The sequence below is a fragment of the Petaurus breviceps genome, unplaced genomic scaffold, assembly GCF_028583685.1.
Source record: "Petaurus breviceps papuanus isolate PSGF00001 unplaced genomic scaffold, PetGlider_PUasm1.0 126, whole genome shotgun sequence".
Classification (NCBI taxonomy): Eukaryota; Metazoa; Chordata; class Mammalia; order Diprotodontia; family Petauridae; genus Petaurus; species Petaurus breviceps.
In genome coordinates this window covers 65,632,158-65,651,022 of record NW_027185655.1, presented here as the reverse complement: position 1 = coordinate 65,651,022, position 18,865 = coordinate 65,632,158, and the positions used below count along the sequence as shown (strand labels likewise).

At 32.6% G+C, this 18,865-nt stretch overlaps 1 protein-coding gene across 1 annotated transcript in view; it reads left to right on the top strand.

Moving 5' to 3' along the window:
• The window catches only part of WDR17 (WD repeat domain 17), a 111,967-nt gene that overhangs the window by 2,837 nt on the left and 90,265 nt on the right, over positions 1 to 18,865 (top strand). The window contains exons 2-3 of the mRNA XM_069096691.1: positions 9,644 to 9,772; positions 12,467 to 12,650. Of these exons, the coding sequence (XP_068952792.1) occupies positions 9,644 to 9,772; positions 12,467 to 12,650 (313 nt within the window). The remainder of the gene's footprint in view (positions 1 to 9,643; positions 9,773 to 12,466; positions 12,651 to 18,865) is intronic.

The following is an 18,865-nucleotide window of genomic DNA, read 5'->3' as shown; positions in this document are numbered from 1 at the left end:
TCTCTCTGTCTCTCTCTCTCTCTCTCTCTGTCTCTCTCTCTCTCTGTCTCTCTCTCTCTCTCTGTAGAACGAAAGGCACTGTGTAATGTCAGTATTTTTGTATAAATTAGTTACAAGTAACATATTTACCCAGCTAGTAATTTTTATTTATACCTTTCAAAAAATTGGAATCACCTTTCCAATAAACCTTCCTGTATTGAATCATTTTTTTAAAGGAAATATGGAATCAAAACTCAATGACCATTTTTAACAATATTAGCATCATTTCCCCTCTGTAGTATTTTCTTTCTATTAACAGGAAGAAGATTGTTCCTCCTGCTAGCCATAGGAAGGTCACATAACCTGCTTAGGTCTTGGTTTCTTCATATGAAAACTATAGGGGTTAGGCTAAAAAATCTTTAAGTCCCTGATAGCTTTCAATATTATCCTATTATCTTATAATACTGGTCATTAATCAAACATATGTGCAAATTCAAATGTGCTGCATCTCATAATTACCTTACTTATTTTTTTATTGTCTTATTCTCATTTTTGTTCAATTGGGGTTCAAATAGTAATGGTTATGAGACAAGTCACTGTCCTTCTGCTATTCATTTATTTCTTTTAGTCTATAGAGTATTGTACAGATAAAAAAATGCTTTCTTATAGTTGAAAAGTATTAGCATTTAAACTCATCTTCTGTAGAAGCATAGAAAGCCCAGTCAGGACAACAAGGATGGTGATATATACCTCATCCTGTTCCCACATGACTGTATCTCCTCAGTTAGGTCTCTATATTTTGAAAGCTTTATGGAAAGATTTGTTGAAAATGTTGTTCTTAAGTTTTTATGCGTCAATGTTATGTCTGTGTGATTGTAGGCTTTTCTCAGTTCTGTCTGTGATAATTATCCCCTTTTTAGTACAGTTTATTGGTTGAGTTCCTTGGGATTTTTTTGTGTTATATTTGTAATATGGAAATTGGTCATTTGTTGATGTATAAAAGATTGGAGGCTCCTGATGTATAATTCTAGGCACCAGATTGTGTCTTGCCAGGTATTCACCAAGCACTAAATTTTTGCAGCCTACAGTGATGTGTTGCAGGGTTTGTTTCTTTCTTTTACTTACATGAGCTACAATTGATAAGTGAAGCTTAAATTCATTATAATGTTTCTGTAATTTCTAGTCACTGTAATGATCCGTTTGATGTTGATCAGACAGAATTGGTTCTGGAACAGATTGTCATCTTGCTAATATGAAATGATCACATAGAATATTTCATATTCAGTGGTCCACAGACTTGCACAGGTGGATAAAATAACTGCTTTTCATAGCTGACTAAAAGTATTAGGATTTAGACTCACTGTCAGTTGGCTCATTGAATGATGTGTATGTCTCTCACTCTGTTCTCACATAATTTTGATCTTTTCAACCAGCTCTCTATACTTTGAAAATTTTTAATTCCATGTAGCTTGGGGATTATGGGTATTTGTGATGGCAATGTCTATTTGTAAACATTGTTAACATTTTAAAAATCAATATTGTGTCCCAGACGATTGTGGGTAACAGTTATCTGTGATAATGGTTTGGTTCCAGTTGCAGACAAAACAGAACTGATACCCCTCATTCTGTTCCCACATGTTAGTAAGCTTTTTATGTATACTATAATCTTAGCTGCTAGATCATGTCTGGCTAGATATTGGGTAGGTATTAAATTTTTAGAGGCTGCAGTAACAAATTTGTACATCTTCATTATTTGTATAATTCATGTTGATCACTAAGTCTAGGCCTTATAAGGACAAATATTATGTAATTTTGGGTGGCATGTACATGTTTTTGAATTGTCATTATAAACCATTCTGTTTCCACAGATGTCTATCTGCAGAATTCAACCACACATTTGAAGCTTCCTTTGGTAATATTGGTTGGCTGAGTCTAGGCAGATATTGACCATATATAGCCTTTTGATTCTTTTCTTGAACTGTAGTCGTTTCATTAAACTACTTTTTGGTGACATTCAATAAATCTAATGATATATACCTGTTATCACCTTTTGTTATTGTTCAGTGAAGTGATGTCCACTTGTTCCAGAAGTATTTACAGTGTTTTTACATCATCATGATCATCGCTATCACTGTCATAATCATCATTATTTTGCCATTGTTCCTCCTTTCTTTTCTTCTTCCCCTCCTTGTCCCCCTTCTCTTCTTCCTCCTTCTTCACATAGACAATGAAAGCTTCCTGGGTACAATTTAAATAGTAGGAACAATGCTGAAGATGATACATGACTCATCCTATTCCCTCATGACTGTTTTTTTTTTCTCCCAGGTCTCTATATTTTAAAAGCTTTTGTTCTGCAGAGTTTGAAGATTATGAATACTTAGTATGGGAACATCTATTTAAAATGTTCTTAATCTTTTACATGTTTTGTCTAGGTATAGACAATAATCTGTTCTATGTTGTTTTTCTTATTGTTTCAGCAAAAAAACAAATTTTAAAAAATATTGTATGGATGTTAATTACTTTAAATTTGTTTTGTCTGTTGAACATTGATTTCAGGATGTCATTGAATCACTTAACATGTTCGACCACAGGGTAATTTAATATATTACTCATAGTATTCTTTTAGATTTATTCATTTAGTGTTTAAAATAACTACAATGATAACTTTTGCCCCAAAAGATCCAAATTAAAATTTATAATATTTAATTATAACCATAAAATATATAGCCTCATCCTACTTCTAATTATAACAACTAAATATAAAATTATGAACAAATAATCCAGCAATACCACATATGATTACTATTATCTGCAAGATTTCATATTAAATTCCTCTATTTTACAATTTTAAAAAATAATGTTCATATAATAAATTATAAATTTGAGGGCTTTTAACAAATATAATGATTATGTGTAAACTTAATTTCAATGTTGAACTTTTTTATTTGAACAAAAGTTTGCAATATTTGGTTCAATACCAAACATTCTTAAATCTGGTTCCACATTGAGTTTATATTTATATTGTGATTTCAAAGAAGAATAAACTGAAAATTTCTGCTCACAAAAATATATGGTAGGAAATGGTAGGAGAATTTTACAATCTCACTTTCTTAGAGATGGAAATTCTTTAAAAAAAATTGTCACCTAACCAATTGACAAAAATGAATAGATAGTTACAAAATAAAATATTTACTTTTCTAATGGCTAATGAAAGGCATTGTATCAAATGACTAAATAGCCTTAGAATTCAATTGCATATAGTGCTTCATTTTTAAACAATGTTTGTATATAAATTAACCTTTCTAAGGAAAGATTATCTCTTCTGACTTCTGACTTTCTTCTGGCTTACTTGCTTATATTCCTATAGAAGTTCTACTGGAAAAAATACTGACCAGTGTTGCCAACCAGTTTTTGTTGTTGTTTTTTAAATATGCCAGTTAGAAGATTAGTAACATAAGCAGAGGATAAGTTTAAAATAGAAAACAGGCTTAATGATGTAATGAGAGGCAAATAAGGTTTGTTTCTTCAGAACATTTATGATGATCCACTATCATCCCTAAATGGCTTGTAATATGTGTGTCCTATGATCATGGTTTTTAAATAGCCTGACATCTGTGCTGCAAGAAAGCAAACATCCATCATATTTTGATCACTTCATTATCCAGCTGATGAAGTACAATTACTGATTAACAGGTGAATAAGAGACCTACTTTGGTGTAGTATACAGAACACAAATGAGGGTATGTGCATGCATCTGACCATTCATTGGGAATTGGTTTACACAAAACTGTAGAATTCTTCTACTTGTTTGGAAATTATTTGCTATCAGGTTGAGAAATTGCAGGGATACATTTCACTTAGTTAGAAGTAGCTAGAGTTTGATATAATCATTGTGCAACACCAAAATCATTGTGCATATAATCGTGACAGTTTTGAATTTCTACAGAAACAAACCTAAAATGCTTTAAATATATGTTTGTTGCCTCAGAGGAAAAATATACTCCTAACATATTCAGGCATTTATTTAATATTTAAGACACTATTAAATAATTTTTAGCATGATACTGTCATGAACCACCAAGGGGTTTACAGATTACTAAATGGGAACCACTAGTCTATGGTGATGCTCTGGACCCAGTAGAGTTTTTTAGTTGAACTTTCCAGTATATTTTGAGATCTATATTTGTAGTATGAGGACTTCTGAACTCATAGTCAAAGAAATGTGTTGTGATTCTAATATGTAATTCTAGCTGCTAGGTGATCATTGTACAATATGTTTTTGAGGCCTTCAGTGAAATGTTGTATAATGATTTCCTTGCATAATCTACATTGATCACTAAAGCTAGGCTCCTTAAAGATAACCATCTTTAATTTCTTGTGGCAATAACCTGGTCATGAATTGCCATCAAAATAATCCCATGTCCATAAACAATCAACATAATCTAGTCATTTCTTGACCCTCTTTGTCAATATATTGTTGGCTAAAATCATGTACATTTACTCATGTAGGGCCTTTTAATTTCACTCCTTCCAGAAGTAAGCCACTTTGAGTTACATTTAATAAATCCATCTACATGCACCTGTAATTTTCATTTATTATTGATTGGTCAAATGATATCTGCTTGTTCTAAAAGCATTTCTTTAGGTTTTTTGAGCTTTTTTATGTGCTCTAAGAAGGTCATTTAATCTTCCTCCTTTTTGGAGAGAAAGTCTTTCTCTTTCTGCCTTAAGATGATGGGCCATGTGTTTGTTTGGTTGCTTTAAAAAAATTAATATTGTACAGGTTTGTCTTAGAATGCTTTCTAAATTCACCGTAGTCCATTTTATATTTCAAAAAGAGTACATTAAAACTGGTATTGTGTGCAAGATATTCACTTGAAATTTGTTCTTCCTATTGAGCTTTGATTTCAGGATGTCAGCAAGTCCCTTAGCATATTCAGTCAAAGTGTTCTCTTTGATAGTTTTATGCCTGAAAGAGACCAAGGTAATGATGTATATTTTCCTCATCTGTTGATTCAGTGTAACCTCCAGATTCAAGATTAAAACCTTTAGTATCTATCTTTATTTAATCTACTTGAAAGTGTTTATGCTTATAAAGTCCAATGGGCTTTTTAATATCATTGGAGAAAATTTCCATAACATTGAAGGAGCTGTTTAATGTGTTTTTCAGTGGAGCCTTATAGATGGATGTGATTCATGTACATCAAATGATCATTAAAATGTTTTAGGCTGTCTCCCTCCTTAATTTGGAAGCCATACTTTTATATAGGAGAGATAATAATGGATTTAAAATTAGAGTTGCAATGGGCTGAAATATATTCCTTGAAAATGCTGCATTTTATATCAATTCTTATTTACATTATTGAGTTAGGACATTTTAAATAGAGAAAAGTTTTTCATATCAAGGACTATAATTTATTATTACTATATTAAATCTATCAAATCTGTCATCATGGCACAAAGGTAACCTTGGCTCCTTATAGGCTAGGCCAGTGAAGTAAAAGTTCTGTCATATTGGAAAGGCTTTGAAATTTTCTGCCTTTTGCTTTTGATGAGGTAATCAGCTAAATAAGTTTCATCAGCAGTTAGGCTAGCCACTTAAACATGAATGTTTTGACCACAGTAACCCATGAAACAAAACTACAAAATGTCTCTCAATTCTGTGTGTCTCCTTCTTCTTTAGCAGTGACAATGTCAGAGAGGTAAAAAGAGGAATAAAGGAGCCAAGAATTACATAGATTTTAGAATGACTATAAACATTAACTTAGATGTTGGTATGCTAATGTGACATCCTTGTCTAATAACTAACTTGTGAATATATTGCTGAAGGAATTGGCATCCTCATTGTAAATAAGAAGAAAAAAGGAGAAGTTGTTGCTTAGTGAAAGGATGGTTTATAGATTCTTTAAAAAAAAGATAAAGAAGCTTATCAGAGCCAATTTATTCTGTATCTAAAAACAATATGAAATGTCATATCATGGGACACTTGGTCTATTTGCTGTGTAGTGATTATGATAAATATTTGCAAAAAGACCCACCATGACTACAATTCCAACTGATTCCAAGGATAAGGGGGTAGAGAAATTCTATGAAGACCCTTATAAGCCCTTTGAAGATCATGATAATACCTATATACTTTAATACATAGTGACTTCAATGCAAAAGCAGATGTGGAGGAACAGGAGGAAAAAAAAGTTTAGGAAATGGTTTATAAATAAAAGTGAATGAAGTTGAATCCTTATACAGAAGCCTTCCACTTATGTATCACAAATACTTTTTTCTGGGATCAGAATTAGGAGGTTCTAGACATGATGAGCCCTAAATAACACCATAGAAATTAAAATAATTCTATTTTAGCCTGAAGGAAATGACTTACTACTGATGAAGTAAATTTTAAAACAAACATTTAAATATTTAAAAAAACTAAATAATTATTTTGAAACCAACTTATTAGAGTAGATAATCAATACAACATTAAGAGAAAGAAGAAAAATGAGAAACCAGAATGTGCAGTTGAGGCAACTCCAACCAGACCTATTAAAAAAAAACTGTGGCCATGGAATGAAAAATTGATAAAAATGATGTATATCAAACACCAACTATTATCATTTCATGTAAAATAAATTACATGAAGAGGAAACTAAGAGAGCCAAAGAACCACATTAACCAGCAAACACTGGAGCTCCTTGCCAAGTTGAGCTATATAGTAACCAAAGAAAGTACTGACTTAGATTATAACTCATTTCCATAATATTCCAGAAGTAGATAGTGGAATGTTATAAGCAATATCACTTCATAAAACCATGAGAAGCAGTGGAGAAAAAAAAAAACCAGATCTTCCCAGGAGCACTGAAAGGATAGAACTAATACGGAAACAAAAAAGGATGAAAAATATTTTTTAAAACCTGTCAGGATTTCTATAACACTTTTTTTCCATCAGTGATGATCAGCATATTTGGGACTACAGCATAAAAATCCTTAGCCCCATGACAAAGTAAAAATGTCATGAAGGAAAACAGAGATGGGGAAAGCAGCTATACTAAATAAAGTTACAGAGGAAGTCTGTGCAGCAAAGTACATTATTTTTCAGGGCAATATGGAATTAATCTTAAAATACCTTGAGAGGAGAGTATTAAACACACATGGCGTTGGGAGAGGGGGGATGAACCATATTATTACTGCTTGCCTGAAGAAAAAGAATGTAACTACCTCCCCATACCCATATGCCTACATTCTAATGTTTTCAGGGTCTTTATATAAATAATACACACACTGAAGGGCACTTTAGATGAAGGTAGCATTTGGGCTTTCTTCCAAAAGATGTTAACTTTATATATTTATAAATATCACCTAAAGGGAAATGGAAAAGTACATCATAAGTGTAAGTAAGCTGAAACCTTTAGCAATGTATATTTGTGTGGGAGAGATGGGAGTAAATGATGTCAATTGTCTTCTTTCCAAAGATGATTCTCAGATTTATTTACTTATTTGACATCCAGTCTCATATCAATTATCTACTGGATATTTTGAACTGAATTTTCTATAAGCATGTCATACTCAACAAATCAAAACACAATTCATCCTCCCCCCTGCCCCAATCTTCCCTCTTCCCAGCATCCCTGTTGCTGCTGATGTTACTATACCTCCTTCCAGTCAGTCACCCAGGCTTGGAACCTTGATACCATCATCAATTGCTTACTCACACTCACCCCATGTATCTTCTAATCTGTTGCCCAGTCTTATTATTTCTACCTTCACAAAATCCTTTGTTTTGTGTATATATATATCCTTTTCATTCACAAAATTATTACCGTTAACTTTTTTTTTTAAAGAAATTGGGGTTAAGTAGCTTGCTCAAGGTTACATGGCCAGTTATTTTGTGTGGGTGCCAAGTATCTGAGGCCGGAACAATCCCAGGTTTCCTGACGCTGGGGCCGGGCGCTCTTACTCACTGGGCCACCTGGCCGCCCCTACCATTAACTTTAAATATAATAATTTATGTGAATGCTTTTTGAAAACTATGAAGTAGTATAAACATACAAGACATTATTCATTTCAACTTAAATGTTCACTCAGGAGTTTGGTCTGTCAATAAAAATTAATTACACATGGTAATCAGATCTTCATTACCTCACACTTGAACTATTACAATAGCCTTCTGGTTGGTCTTCCCAAGCTTCTCTGAACTCTAGTTCATCTTTCACTCAATTATCAAAATACTCTTCCTAAGCACAACTCTGACCATGTCATTCCCATTTCCAGTCAATAGATTCTAGTTCCCCCCTTTTACCTATAGGATCAAATATAAATCCATTTGCTTTTTAAAACCCTTTATAACCTGGCCCTTCCTACTTTTCCAGTCTTTTTGCATTTCACTCTCCTCCAGATATTATAAAATCCAGTAACACTGCCTTCTTTGCACACGGTACTACCTTTTTTGACTCCACCTTTTTACTGTCTTTCCCTTATGCCCTGAATAATTTCCCTTTTCTTTCTTTCTTTTTTTTAAAGCAATTGGGGTTAAGTAACTTGCTCAAGGTTACATGGCCAGTTATTTTGTGTGGGTGCCAAGTATCTGAGGCCGGAACTGATCCCAGGTCTCCCGACGCTGGGGCCAGTATTCTTACTCACTGCGCCACCTGCTTTCCTTTTTTCACCTCTGCCTCTTGGCTTCCCTGTTTTTTTTTTTTAACTTAACTCAAATCCCACCTTTTGAAATAGACTTTTCCCACTCTCATCCTCCCACCCTGGTTCCCCCAGTCCCCCAAATTTTAGTGCTTTCCCTCTGAGATTACTCAATGACATTGATTACATATGTTTATATATTTACTTATGCATATATTTATATCTATATACACATATGTATGTATACACTAAATCACAAATTGGATCTTTATTTTATTTTGTTTTGTTTTTACTTTTGAGAAAGGCAGCTTGGTATGGTGGATAGAGTAGCCTCAGAGCTAGGAAGACTTAGGAAGACTTGGTTGTTCAATCCCCACATCTGACACATTCTGGCTTTGTGAACTTGAGCAATTCATTTAACCTCTCAGTGCCCCCAAACAACTTTTTATAATGGAATTTGTAGTGCTGGTGACATCAGCATTGGTAGGAGTTTTCTAATTATCTACACCAATATAATCACAAACCAATTTACAAAAAAAGTAGTGTACTCTGGGATATTGCGATAAATATTTAATGAAAATCAATATTAAGTACTTCATAAATATAAACCCTATTTTCTAATTATTCTGAAGGAAGAGATATCGAACTATATGAGACAATGATCAGAAAAGTCCTCAAACTACAAAGTAATTCAAACTTGCAAAAGATGAAAATATAGCTTTTGATACTAAAGTACTGACTTTCAAACTGAGAAAATTTATCTGATCCAGTATTATAAAATATAGAAATAGAATTGAGTAGGCAATTCTCCCATTGTCCCAAAGGAACAGATTATATAGTCATCATAAGGAAAATGTGAAAGCTAGGGCGTTGTGTATGTTTATAACCTCTCTGGCCACTCTAGCACAATAGAACTAAATTCAAAGGTCTTTCAAAGAGCAGGATGATTGAAATTCTGTGCTTTATCATTGAATGATAAAATGATTTATTGAACAATGGAAATGACTCTACTATTTCTTCACACTTGTCTCTCTTCTAGTCAAAGATGCCCCTAGTCAAGCAAGTGGGCCTGTTGGCTGCTGGGTGTCAGCCTTGGAACAAAGATGTCTGTGCAGCCAGTGGGGACAGATTTGCTTATTGTGCTACTCTAGCAATCTATATTTATCAGGTAAAATGAATACTTAGTAATAATCCATCACTTCATGGAAGTTGTAATATTATGGGTTTATGTTTTACTTCTTATAAAAATTTATTTTTAATTGAGAATTATAGAAATATTCTTATGGTATCCTTCTTTAGGGATTTAAATATATTATATATATAAATATTTATGTGCTACGTTTTATGTTATATGATGTATAAATTTTATACATTTATATTATTTTAAATAACATTTTAATGGATCAATTAAAACTTTTAATAATTTATTATATATAAGTATATTATTTATAATATTTATATTATGTATATTTATATTCTGAGAAGGATATTTTTATATATACAAAGGGAATAAATATATATTCCACTTCACTCATTTACTTGTACAATTACTATGGTTGTTCAATCACATCAGTCTCATCTAACTCTTCGTGACTCCATTGGGGGCTTTCTTGGCAAAGATACTGGATTTATTTTCCATTTCCTTCTTCCACTCATTTTACAGATAAAGAGCTGAGGCAAACAGGGTTAAATGATTTGCTCAAGGTCATACAATTAGTAAGTGTGTGAGGCCAGATTTGAATTCAGATCTTCCTGACTCCAGCTAGGGTGGTCTCCAGATAATCAATGCATGTTGATTGTCAATGAAGCATTCTTCGGAGTATTTTTCCAGAATTTGCTCTCCATTGTCATAGACTTTGAGAATTCAGGGCCAATGCCATGCTACTGTGAAATCACATATTGATGAAGTATTAGAAAAAAGTAAGTTATTGTATAGCCAGAATCTGTACTAAAGGGTTTTTAACATAAAAAGCTTAAATAGTTTAATTTTCTAATTGTTAATGATTTGTTATTACTTTCCAATGACTGTCTTAACAATTTTTTTTTACCAAATTAGTTAAGTAATAATCATTTTAGAAGCATTAGAATATTACACAGTGATTCAAGACCTAGTGAAATGATTTAAATATGTCCTGTGTTTGACAATTTAAAAACATGTAGATTTTACTTAAGTAGATCATCTAGAAAGCTTAATATAATATATTATAATATGCTAACAAGTAATTTAAAAAAAACCTGAGAAAATTTTGTGTGCCATAAAATACTGAAACAAAGTGAAAATTAGCAAAGTCAAAGATTTAATCTATATAAAAGTAGAAGTTAGTTTAGCCAACAGAGCCCTGCCCTAAAGTTTTATTAAAATAAAATGCATGCTAATGGAAATTTTGTGTTGTAAAAATTGACATAAAAGATAAATAAATCAAACTGGCAGACCTGTTAACTTTAAATATAATAATTTATGTGGATGCTCTTTTAAAATTATGAAGTACTATAAACATGCAAGACATTATTATTCATTTCAACTTAAATGTTCACTCAGGGGTTTGGTCTGTCACTAAAAATTAATTACATGTGGTAAAACTTTTCTTAAAATAATTAGCAAGTTTTTCCAGTGATACATTTATTAATTGGATCTTACTTTAATGTAATAAGCTCCTGGTGAGGAAACTCCCCTTACCAATGCAGATCAGTAACTGTTTTATATTGTTATGGTGTTTGAGAATTGCTGGGTGTCCTGAGTAGTTAAGTGACTTGCTCAGAGTCAGTGAGCCAGTGTGAGTCAGAAACAGGTTAATCCAAAATACACACACACACACACACACACATACGTGTGTGCTTACATACACACATATGTATGTATACAAAATACATATTATATATAATATATACTTATAACATATTACATATATAATTTATATTTAGGTCTTGAACTTAGAACTTCCTGACTCCAAGGCTAGGTCTATATCCATAATGCCATCTCCCTCTCTTCTTACTTATAAACCTTAATCACATTTATGACTTACATAAGAAAAAATAGAAAAAAATATTCTTTCATTCTAGCTTAGAGACAATATCAAAATAAGGGAATAGGCAACATTTAGAAAAAAGTAACAGAAAGATACAAGGTTATTACAAAGGTGGTTCTTTCAACCAACTTAACCAAATTAGGTGAATAGTTGTCAGTTCAGTTCTTTCTGATGAAATGATGAAAGTAACTAAGAAAATAATTATACCAAGGCAGTTATGTTATACAGGAGAGCTATAGAATTATGTAATTTATGGAAATATTAAATATATGCAAGAGTTAATGACCTGCCTGGGGAGGTGGTAGGTTCACACCTTATTTGGTATTTTAATGACTATATCAGGTATGTTGTAAAAATAATTCTTTTTTAGATTTGGGCAGGATTCCATGGCCTTTGAAGTTCTTTCCACCTCTGAGAATCTGTGATTCTGTGAAGTTAAATACATTTTGCTCAAATAAATGACATAGATATCTTCCATTTATTTTGTTTCTAAAGATTGATTTATTGATTGATTTATATCTAAGGATTAGTTTAAGAGTCAGAACACTTGAAATATTTGAGTCCAAGGTAAACTGTATCATAAAAATACAGTCATTGTTCTCATAAAGAAAAGGCAGTTTTCATATGTTCAGAATCTTTGCAAGTATGTTTAAAAGTTAAAATGAAAATATTTGAAATCTCAAATTCTTAATTAGTCTCAGTTCTTTTACAGCAAATGTCAAGATTAGTTTCTTTGTACATTCAAATCTTTTTTTTTTACCAAACTTTCTAGTGTATAGTATATAAATTGAAATCATATATTAATGTATTTATTTTTTGTGTATCCTTTCTTTTAGCTGGATCATCAGTACAATGAATTCAAATTGCATGCAATTATGTCTGAACATAAAAAGACAATCACTGCAATTTCTTGGTGTCCCCACAACCCTGACATCTTTGTGAGTGGCGGTGCAGACCACTCAGTTATCATTTGGAATGTGGCTGAACAAAAAGTTGTTGCAAAACTTGACAATACAAAAGGTATTTTCACAATAGGAGTTTACTTATTGAATTAATATTATTTTTCCTTTGACAAATACCAATGAACTTCAAGTTTTAAAGGAGATTGACACGTAATTTTGTAGAAAGTTGTGTTAGTACTAAGTGCTTACCTCTTTCATATCACATTGAATTTACATTATATAATGATTATTTTCTTTATAACATGAGGACAGTTAAGGCACACAAAATATTCTTGCTCATATGACAGGGAAAAATTGCTTTTCTTTCTCAGACATTCTACTGCTCCTATATTTAGCACTGAAAGTGGTAAAGTGAAGGATTCCTCAGCATGAGCTAATTCTAAAGTGAAGTTGAAAACTCTGGGCTACAAACTTTCAACCATTCCTCAGACTTCTTTTTTTCTCTTTTGTTTAAACTAATTTAAAATAGTTTAGAATGTATTTTTCTTTCTATGTTACCATTAAAAATACTTAACTGTATGGTAAATAAATGTAAAGAACTATTAGAAAGTATTATGACCATTTAAACCCAACAAAATAAAAGCACAAATTACATATTTTTTCTAATTATAGTTTTTATCTTGTCTATAGACATCATGGGATGGAGTTGACCTTCGGCTCCTGAAGGTTATCTGCCATACACAAAAATTGTAGTATCTGATAACATCAAAATGATCAAGCCAAAAATTTTGTCAGTCAGGATTCCCTAGCTTATGCCTATTCATAGCAATTCAACAGGCATTTATTAATTGCTTGCTATGTGCCTGGCCTTATCTATTATAATCAGTTCACAATGGTGGTGAGAAGAAGGAACCCCAGTGGCCATCAAGTTGAACCCAAACTTGAACATGGATTTTCTCTATATCTGACAAGTAAGTCTAGTCTTTGCTTGAATATCTTGAGTAGGGAAGAACCCTCAACCTGCTAGATTAGTCCATTCCACTTCTGGATAACTATATGAACATCTTTTTGATAATAATATTTTTCTAGTTTATGGTTATCAGTCATGTAATGCCATGAGTTCTAAACAACTAAAGGTAAAAGTAACCCAAAAACTATATCAAAATAAACTAGGTATAAACAGGCTGTGAGGTACTGATGATAAGGAGCAAACTAATGATATCTTCGGAGAGATGTATGACCAAATATTGCCACGTAGCAAGACCAAGAAAACATCATGTTCCATTAGTTTTTATGTAAGGTCAAGAGAGCTAGAAGATGGCTCCCAGCGTGTTGGGCATACTCCTCTGTGTAGAACACATGGGGTGACATGGATAAGAGTTATACAGGATAAGAAGGGGAGGAGAACTTGCAATGTACACTACTGCAGGTGATCCTGATCTCAATGAGATCATAGGACTATTGTAGTATTTAAGTTTATTAAGTATTGAAGCATTGTTAGGAAAATTTTCTTAAATTTCTTTCTCTGAAGCTTCAGTTTATGGCTTCTATTTCTACTCTCTGGGGTCAAGCAGAAAAAAGGTATCCCCTTTTCTACATGTTATACCTTCAGGTATTGGAAGATAGCTCTCTCAAGGGGGCAGAGCCAAGGTGGCAGAGTAGGAGCAGGAATTTACCTGCACTCTCCCAAATTCCCCTCAAAACAATTTTTAAAATGTGCCTGAAATCATATGCTTGAGATGCAGAAACAACAAAAGTCAAGGAAAACAATTTCCCAGCCCAACACAATTTAGGAGGTAGGCAAAAAAGTTCTGTTTCACCAGGGTGATGGTTGGCCTGGAGCACAAGTGCAGGCCCTGCTTTGGCATTAGCAGCAGACCTCAGAAGAGGCTGCATCAGTGGCAGCAACAGCTTTGAGAGGTCAGCCTACAGACAGTAAAGGGATCTGACAGCTAGTCAGAAAGTAACAACAGGGGGCTCTTTGCTAGTGTTGGGTTCAGTACCTATGCAGTTCAGATTGCAATCCCAGAGCAAACAAGATCACTAGTGCTTGCAGCTGCAGGGGAAGAAGGGCCCTGGTCACAGTTCCAAGGTAGAGAAAAGTGTTTGTGGTCACACACAAGGGAGCAGGGGCCTACTCTCAGTTCTAAGGCAGAAAGGAGCACTAGTACTTGGGGCTCCAGAAGAGCCAGGAGAGGAGAAGATCAAAAAACCTACAGCCCCTACTCCCCACAAGCACTAACCCTGAAAAAAGCAGCATGAAAAACCTGAAGCTTGGGTCAATACCCTCTCCACCCCAGGAGTAGAGACAAACTTTAACATAAAGTTAAAAGTCAAGAAATAGGCTGGAAAATGAACAAATACTGCCCCCCCCACTCCCACCACCATCAAAAACAAACAAAAACAAAAAAAGAACCTGACCATAAAAATACTATAATAATTAGGAAAAATCAAGACACAAATTCAAAAGAAGATGTTGGATGATGTCAAAACAGCTACAAGCAAAGGTAAAAGGAAAAAAAAATGTGATTTAGACACAAGCCCAATAAGAATTACTGGAAGAGAACAAAAATAATTTTTAAAATCAGGTAAAAGAAGTAGAGGAAAAATTTGGAAAAGAGAAATGAGAGGGATGCAGGAAAAATTATGAAAAGAGTGGTAACAATTTGGTAAAAGAGGCACAAAAAGTACTAGAAAAAATACCTTAAAAAACTTGGCCAATTTTTAAAATTTGGCCAAATGATAAATAGGGCACAAAAATCCACTGGAGAGAAAACTCCTTAAAAAGAAGAATTTGCCAAATGGAAAAAAAAAGCTCACTGAAGAAAAGAGTTCCTTAAAAATTATAATTGGGAAAATGGAAGCTAATGAATCCATGAGACATCAGGAAACAATAAAACAAGACCAAAATAATGAAAAATAGAAGAAAATATGAAATATCTCATTGGAAAAACAACTGACTTGGACAATAGATTAAAAAATATCTGTTAAAAATATTTTATTTTTTTCAAGTTATAGGTAAAAACAATTTTAACAGTGTTTTTTAAAAATTGATTTTCAAATTCTCTCCCTTCTTCCCTTTCCCCCTCCTTGAGAAAGCAGTTAATTTGACACAAGTTATACATGTAGAGTTATGCAAAACATATTTCCATATTAGTCATGTTGTAAAAGAAAACATAGACCTCACAAAAAAAACCAAGAAAAATAAAATTAAAAAAAAGGTTGATTCAATCCATATTCAGACTCTATCAGTGCTTTATGTAGAGGTGGGTAGCATTTTTCATCGTAAGACCTTTAGAATTGTCTGGGATCCTTGTACTGCTGAGAATAGCTGGGTTACTTACTACTGATCATTGTAAAATATTTATGTTACTGTCTACATTCTTCGCCTGGTTTTGTTCACTTCAGTTTGTATCACTTCATGTAAGTTGTTCCATGTTTTGTACAAAGAGGTCCTTTTTTCCTTTTTAAAAAAAATCTCTTTGGGATATAGACCCAGTTGTGGTGTGGCTGGGTCAAAGTGTATGTATGATTTTATAGCCCTGTAGGCATAGTAAGTAGAGATAATTTAAGAATTATTAGACTACTGAAAGCCATGATCAAAAAAGAGCCTAGATATCATATTTCAAGAAATTATCAAATAAATACTAGCAAGAATATTACAACAATAGATAACAAAGATCATAGACTTAGGCCAAGTAGAATTTGTACCAGGAATGCAGGGCTGTTTCAATATTAGGAAAACTATCTCCATAATTGACCTTATAAATAACAAAACAACAAAAAATTGTATTATTTTCTCAATAAATGCAGAAAAAGTTTTTGACAAAATACAAAAAAAAATAGCAGGCATAGAAATAAATATAGCTTTCCTTAAAATTATAGGTAATATCTATCTAAAACCATTAGGAAGTATTATCTGTAATGGACACAAACTAGAAGCCTCCTCCATAAGATGAGAGGTGAATCAAGCATGCCCATCATCACCTCTATTATGCAATGTCACACTAGAAATGTTAGCTGTAGTTATAGGAGAAGAAAATGAAATTGAAGGAATTTAGAATAGGCAATGAGGAAACAAAACCATCACTTTTTTAAGACAATATGATGGTATACTTAGAGAACCCTAGAAAATCAACTAAAAAACTAGTGGAAATAACAACTTCAGCAAAGTTGAAGGATAAAAAAATAATCTGACAAATCATCAGCATTTCAATATACTACCAACAAAATTCTTCAGCAAGAGACAGAACATGAAATTATTTTTAAAATAACTGCAGACAATATAAAATACTTGGGAGTCTACTTACCAAGACAAATCCAGGAACTATATGAACACAATTACAAAACACTTCACACAAATAAAGTCAGATCTAAACAGCTGGAGAAGTAATAATTACTCATGGGTAGGTCAAGTCAATATAATAAAAATGACAATTCTACCTAAATTAATTTGCTTATTCAGTGGCATATCAATCTGCCAAAAATTGTTTTATTGAGCTACAAAAAACAATAAAATTCAACAAAAAGTCAAGAACATCAAGGGAATTTTTTTCAAATGTGAAGGAAGTTAGCCTAGCAGTGCCAGAACTCAAACTGTATTACAAAGTGGTAATCATCCAAGCAATCTAGTACTGGCTGAGAAATAGAGTGGTGGATCAATGGAACAGTACAATGGAATGTATAAAATACACAGCAGTAAATGACCATAACAATCTACTGTTTGACAAACCTAAAGATTTTGGAAAAGTACTCATTATTTGATTTAAAAAAATTGCTTGAAAAATTGGGCAGCAGTTTGGTAGAAACTAGATATAGACATACATCTCATACTGTTTACCAAGGTAAAATGGACTCATGATTTAGACATACAGGGTGATGTCATAAGCAAATTAGGGGACCATGGAAAATTTCATCTGTCAGATCTTTGGATAGGAGAAGAATTTGACCAAATGAGATAGAAATTTTTTTTAATATAGGATATAAAAAGGATAACTTTGATTACATTAAATTTTAAAAGTTCGGTATAAACAAAACCAATCCAGCCAAGATTATAAGGAAAGCAAAAAACTAAGGGAAATAATTTACAGCAATTTTCTTTCTTAAAGTCTCCATTTCTCACATATGCAGAGTAACTGAATCAAATTTATAAGAATATGCATCGTTCTCCAATTGATAAATTGTCAAAGCATATGAACAGGTAGTTTTCAGAAGAAGAAATTCAAGTTATCATCATATAAAAATATTCTAAATCACAATTAGAAAAATTAAAATTAAAACAACTCCAAAATACTACTTCACACTATCATATTGGCTAATAAGCCAGAAAAAGGACATGAGGTTGGAGAGGATGTGGAAAAGTGGACACATTAATGCACTGCTGGTGGAGTTGTGAACTGATCTAGCCATTCTAAAGAGCAATTTCGTACTATACTCAAAGGGCTATAAAACTATGCATGTACTTTGATCCAGCAATACCACTGTTAGGTCTATATCTAAAAGAGATCAAAGAAAAATGTTTATAGCAGGCTTTTTTTGTGTGTAATGGCAAAGAATTGGAAATTGAGGGGATGACTATCAATTAGGGAGATAGCTACCCAGACTGTAGACTCTGATTGTGATGGAATACTACTGTGCTATAAGAAATGATGAGTAGGATGGTTTCAGAAGAACCTGGGAAGACTTATATGGACTGATTCAAAGTGAAGTGAGCAGAACCAGAACATTATACATAGTAACAGCACTATTATATGATTATCAGCTGTAAATGACAGATATTTTCAGTAATACAATGGATCAAAGACAATTAACTTGTGATGAAAAATGCTATCCATCTCTGGTGAAAGAACTGATGGAGTCTGAATACAGATCAAAATATACTTTTTAAACTTCCTTTATTTGGGGGAGGGGGGTTCTGCCTTTTCTCTTGCCACATGAATAATACGGAAATGCTTTTCATGACTGTACATGGATAGCCTATATCAAATTGCCTTCTAAAGGAGAGAGGGGGAAGGGAGGAAGAGAATTTAGGACTCAAAATTTTGAAAAAAGAAACATTAAAAATTTTAGTACATGTAAAAATAAAACTAAATATTAAAAAATAATAAATAATAAAATTAATTATTAAATTAATAAAATTAAATGTTTAAAAAAAAGATAACTATTTTGTTTTTTCTATGACTTCTCTTCCCCAGACTGAAATCCCAGTTCTCTCAAAGTGAACCTAATATAGCATGATCTTAAAGCTCTTTAACATACTATTTTCTTATATATGTTCTCTAGTTTATCAAGATCCTTTCTAAAATGTGACCTTGAGAACCAAATCTCAAATTC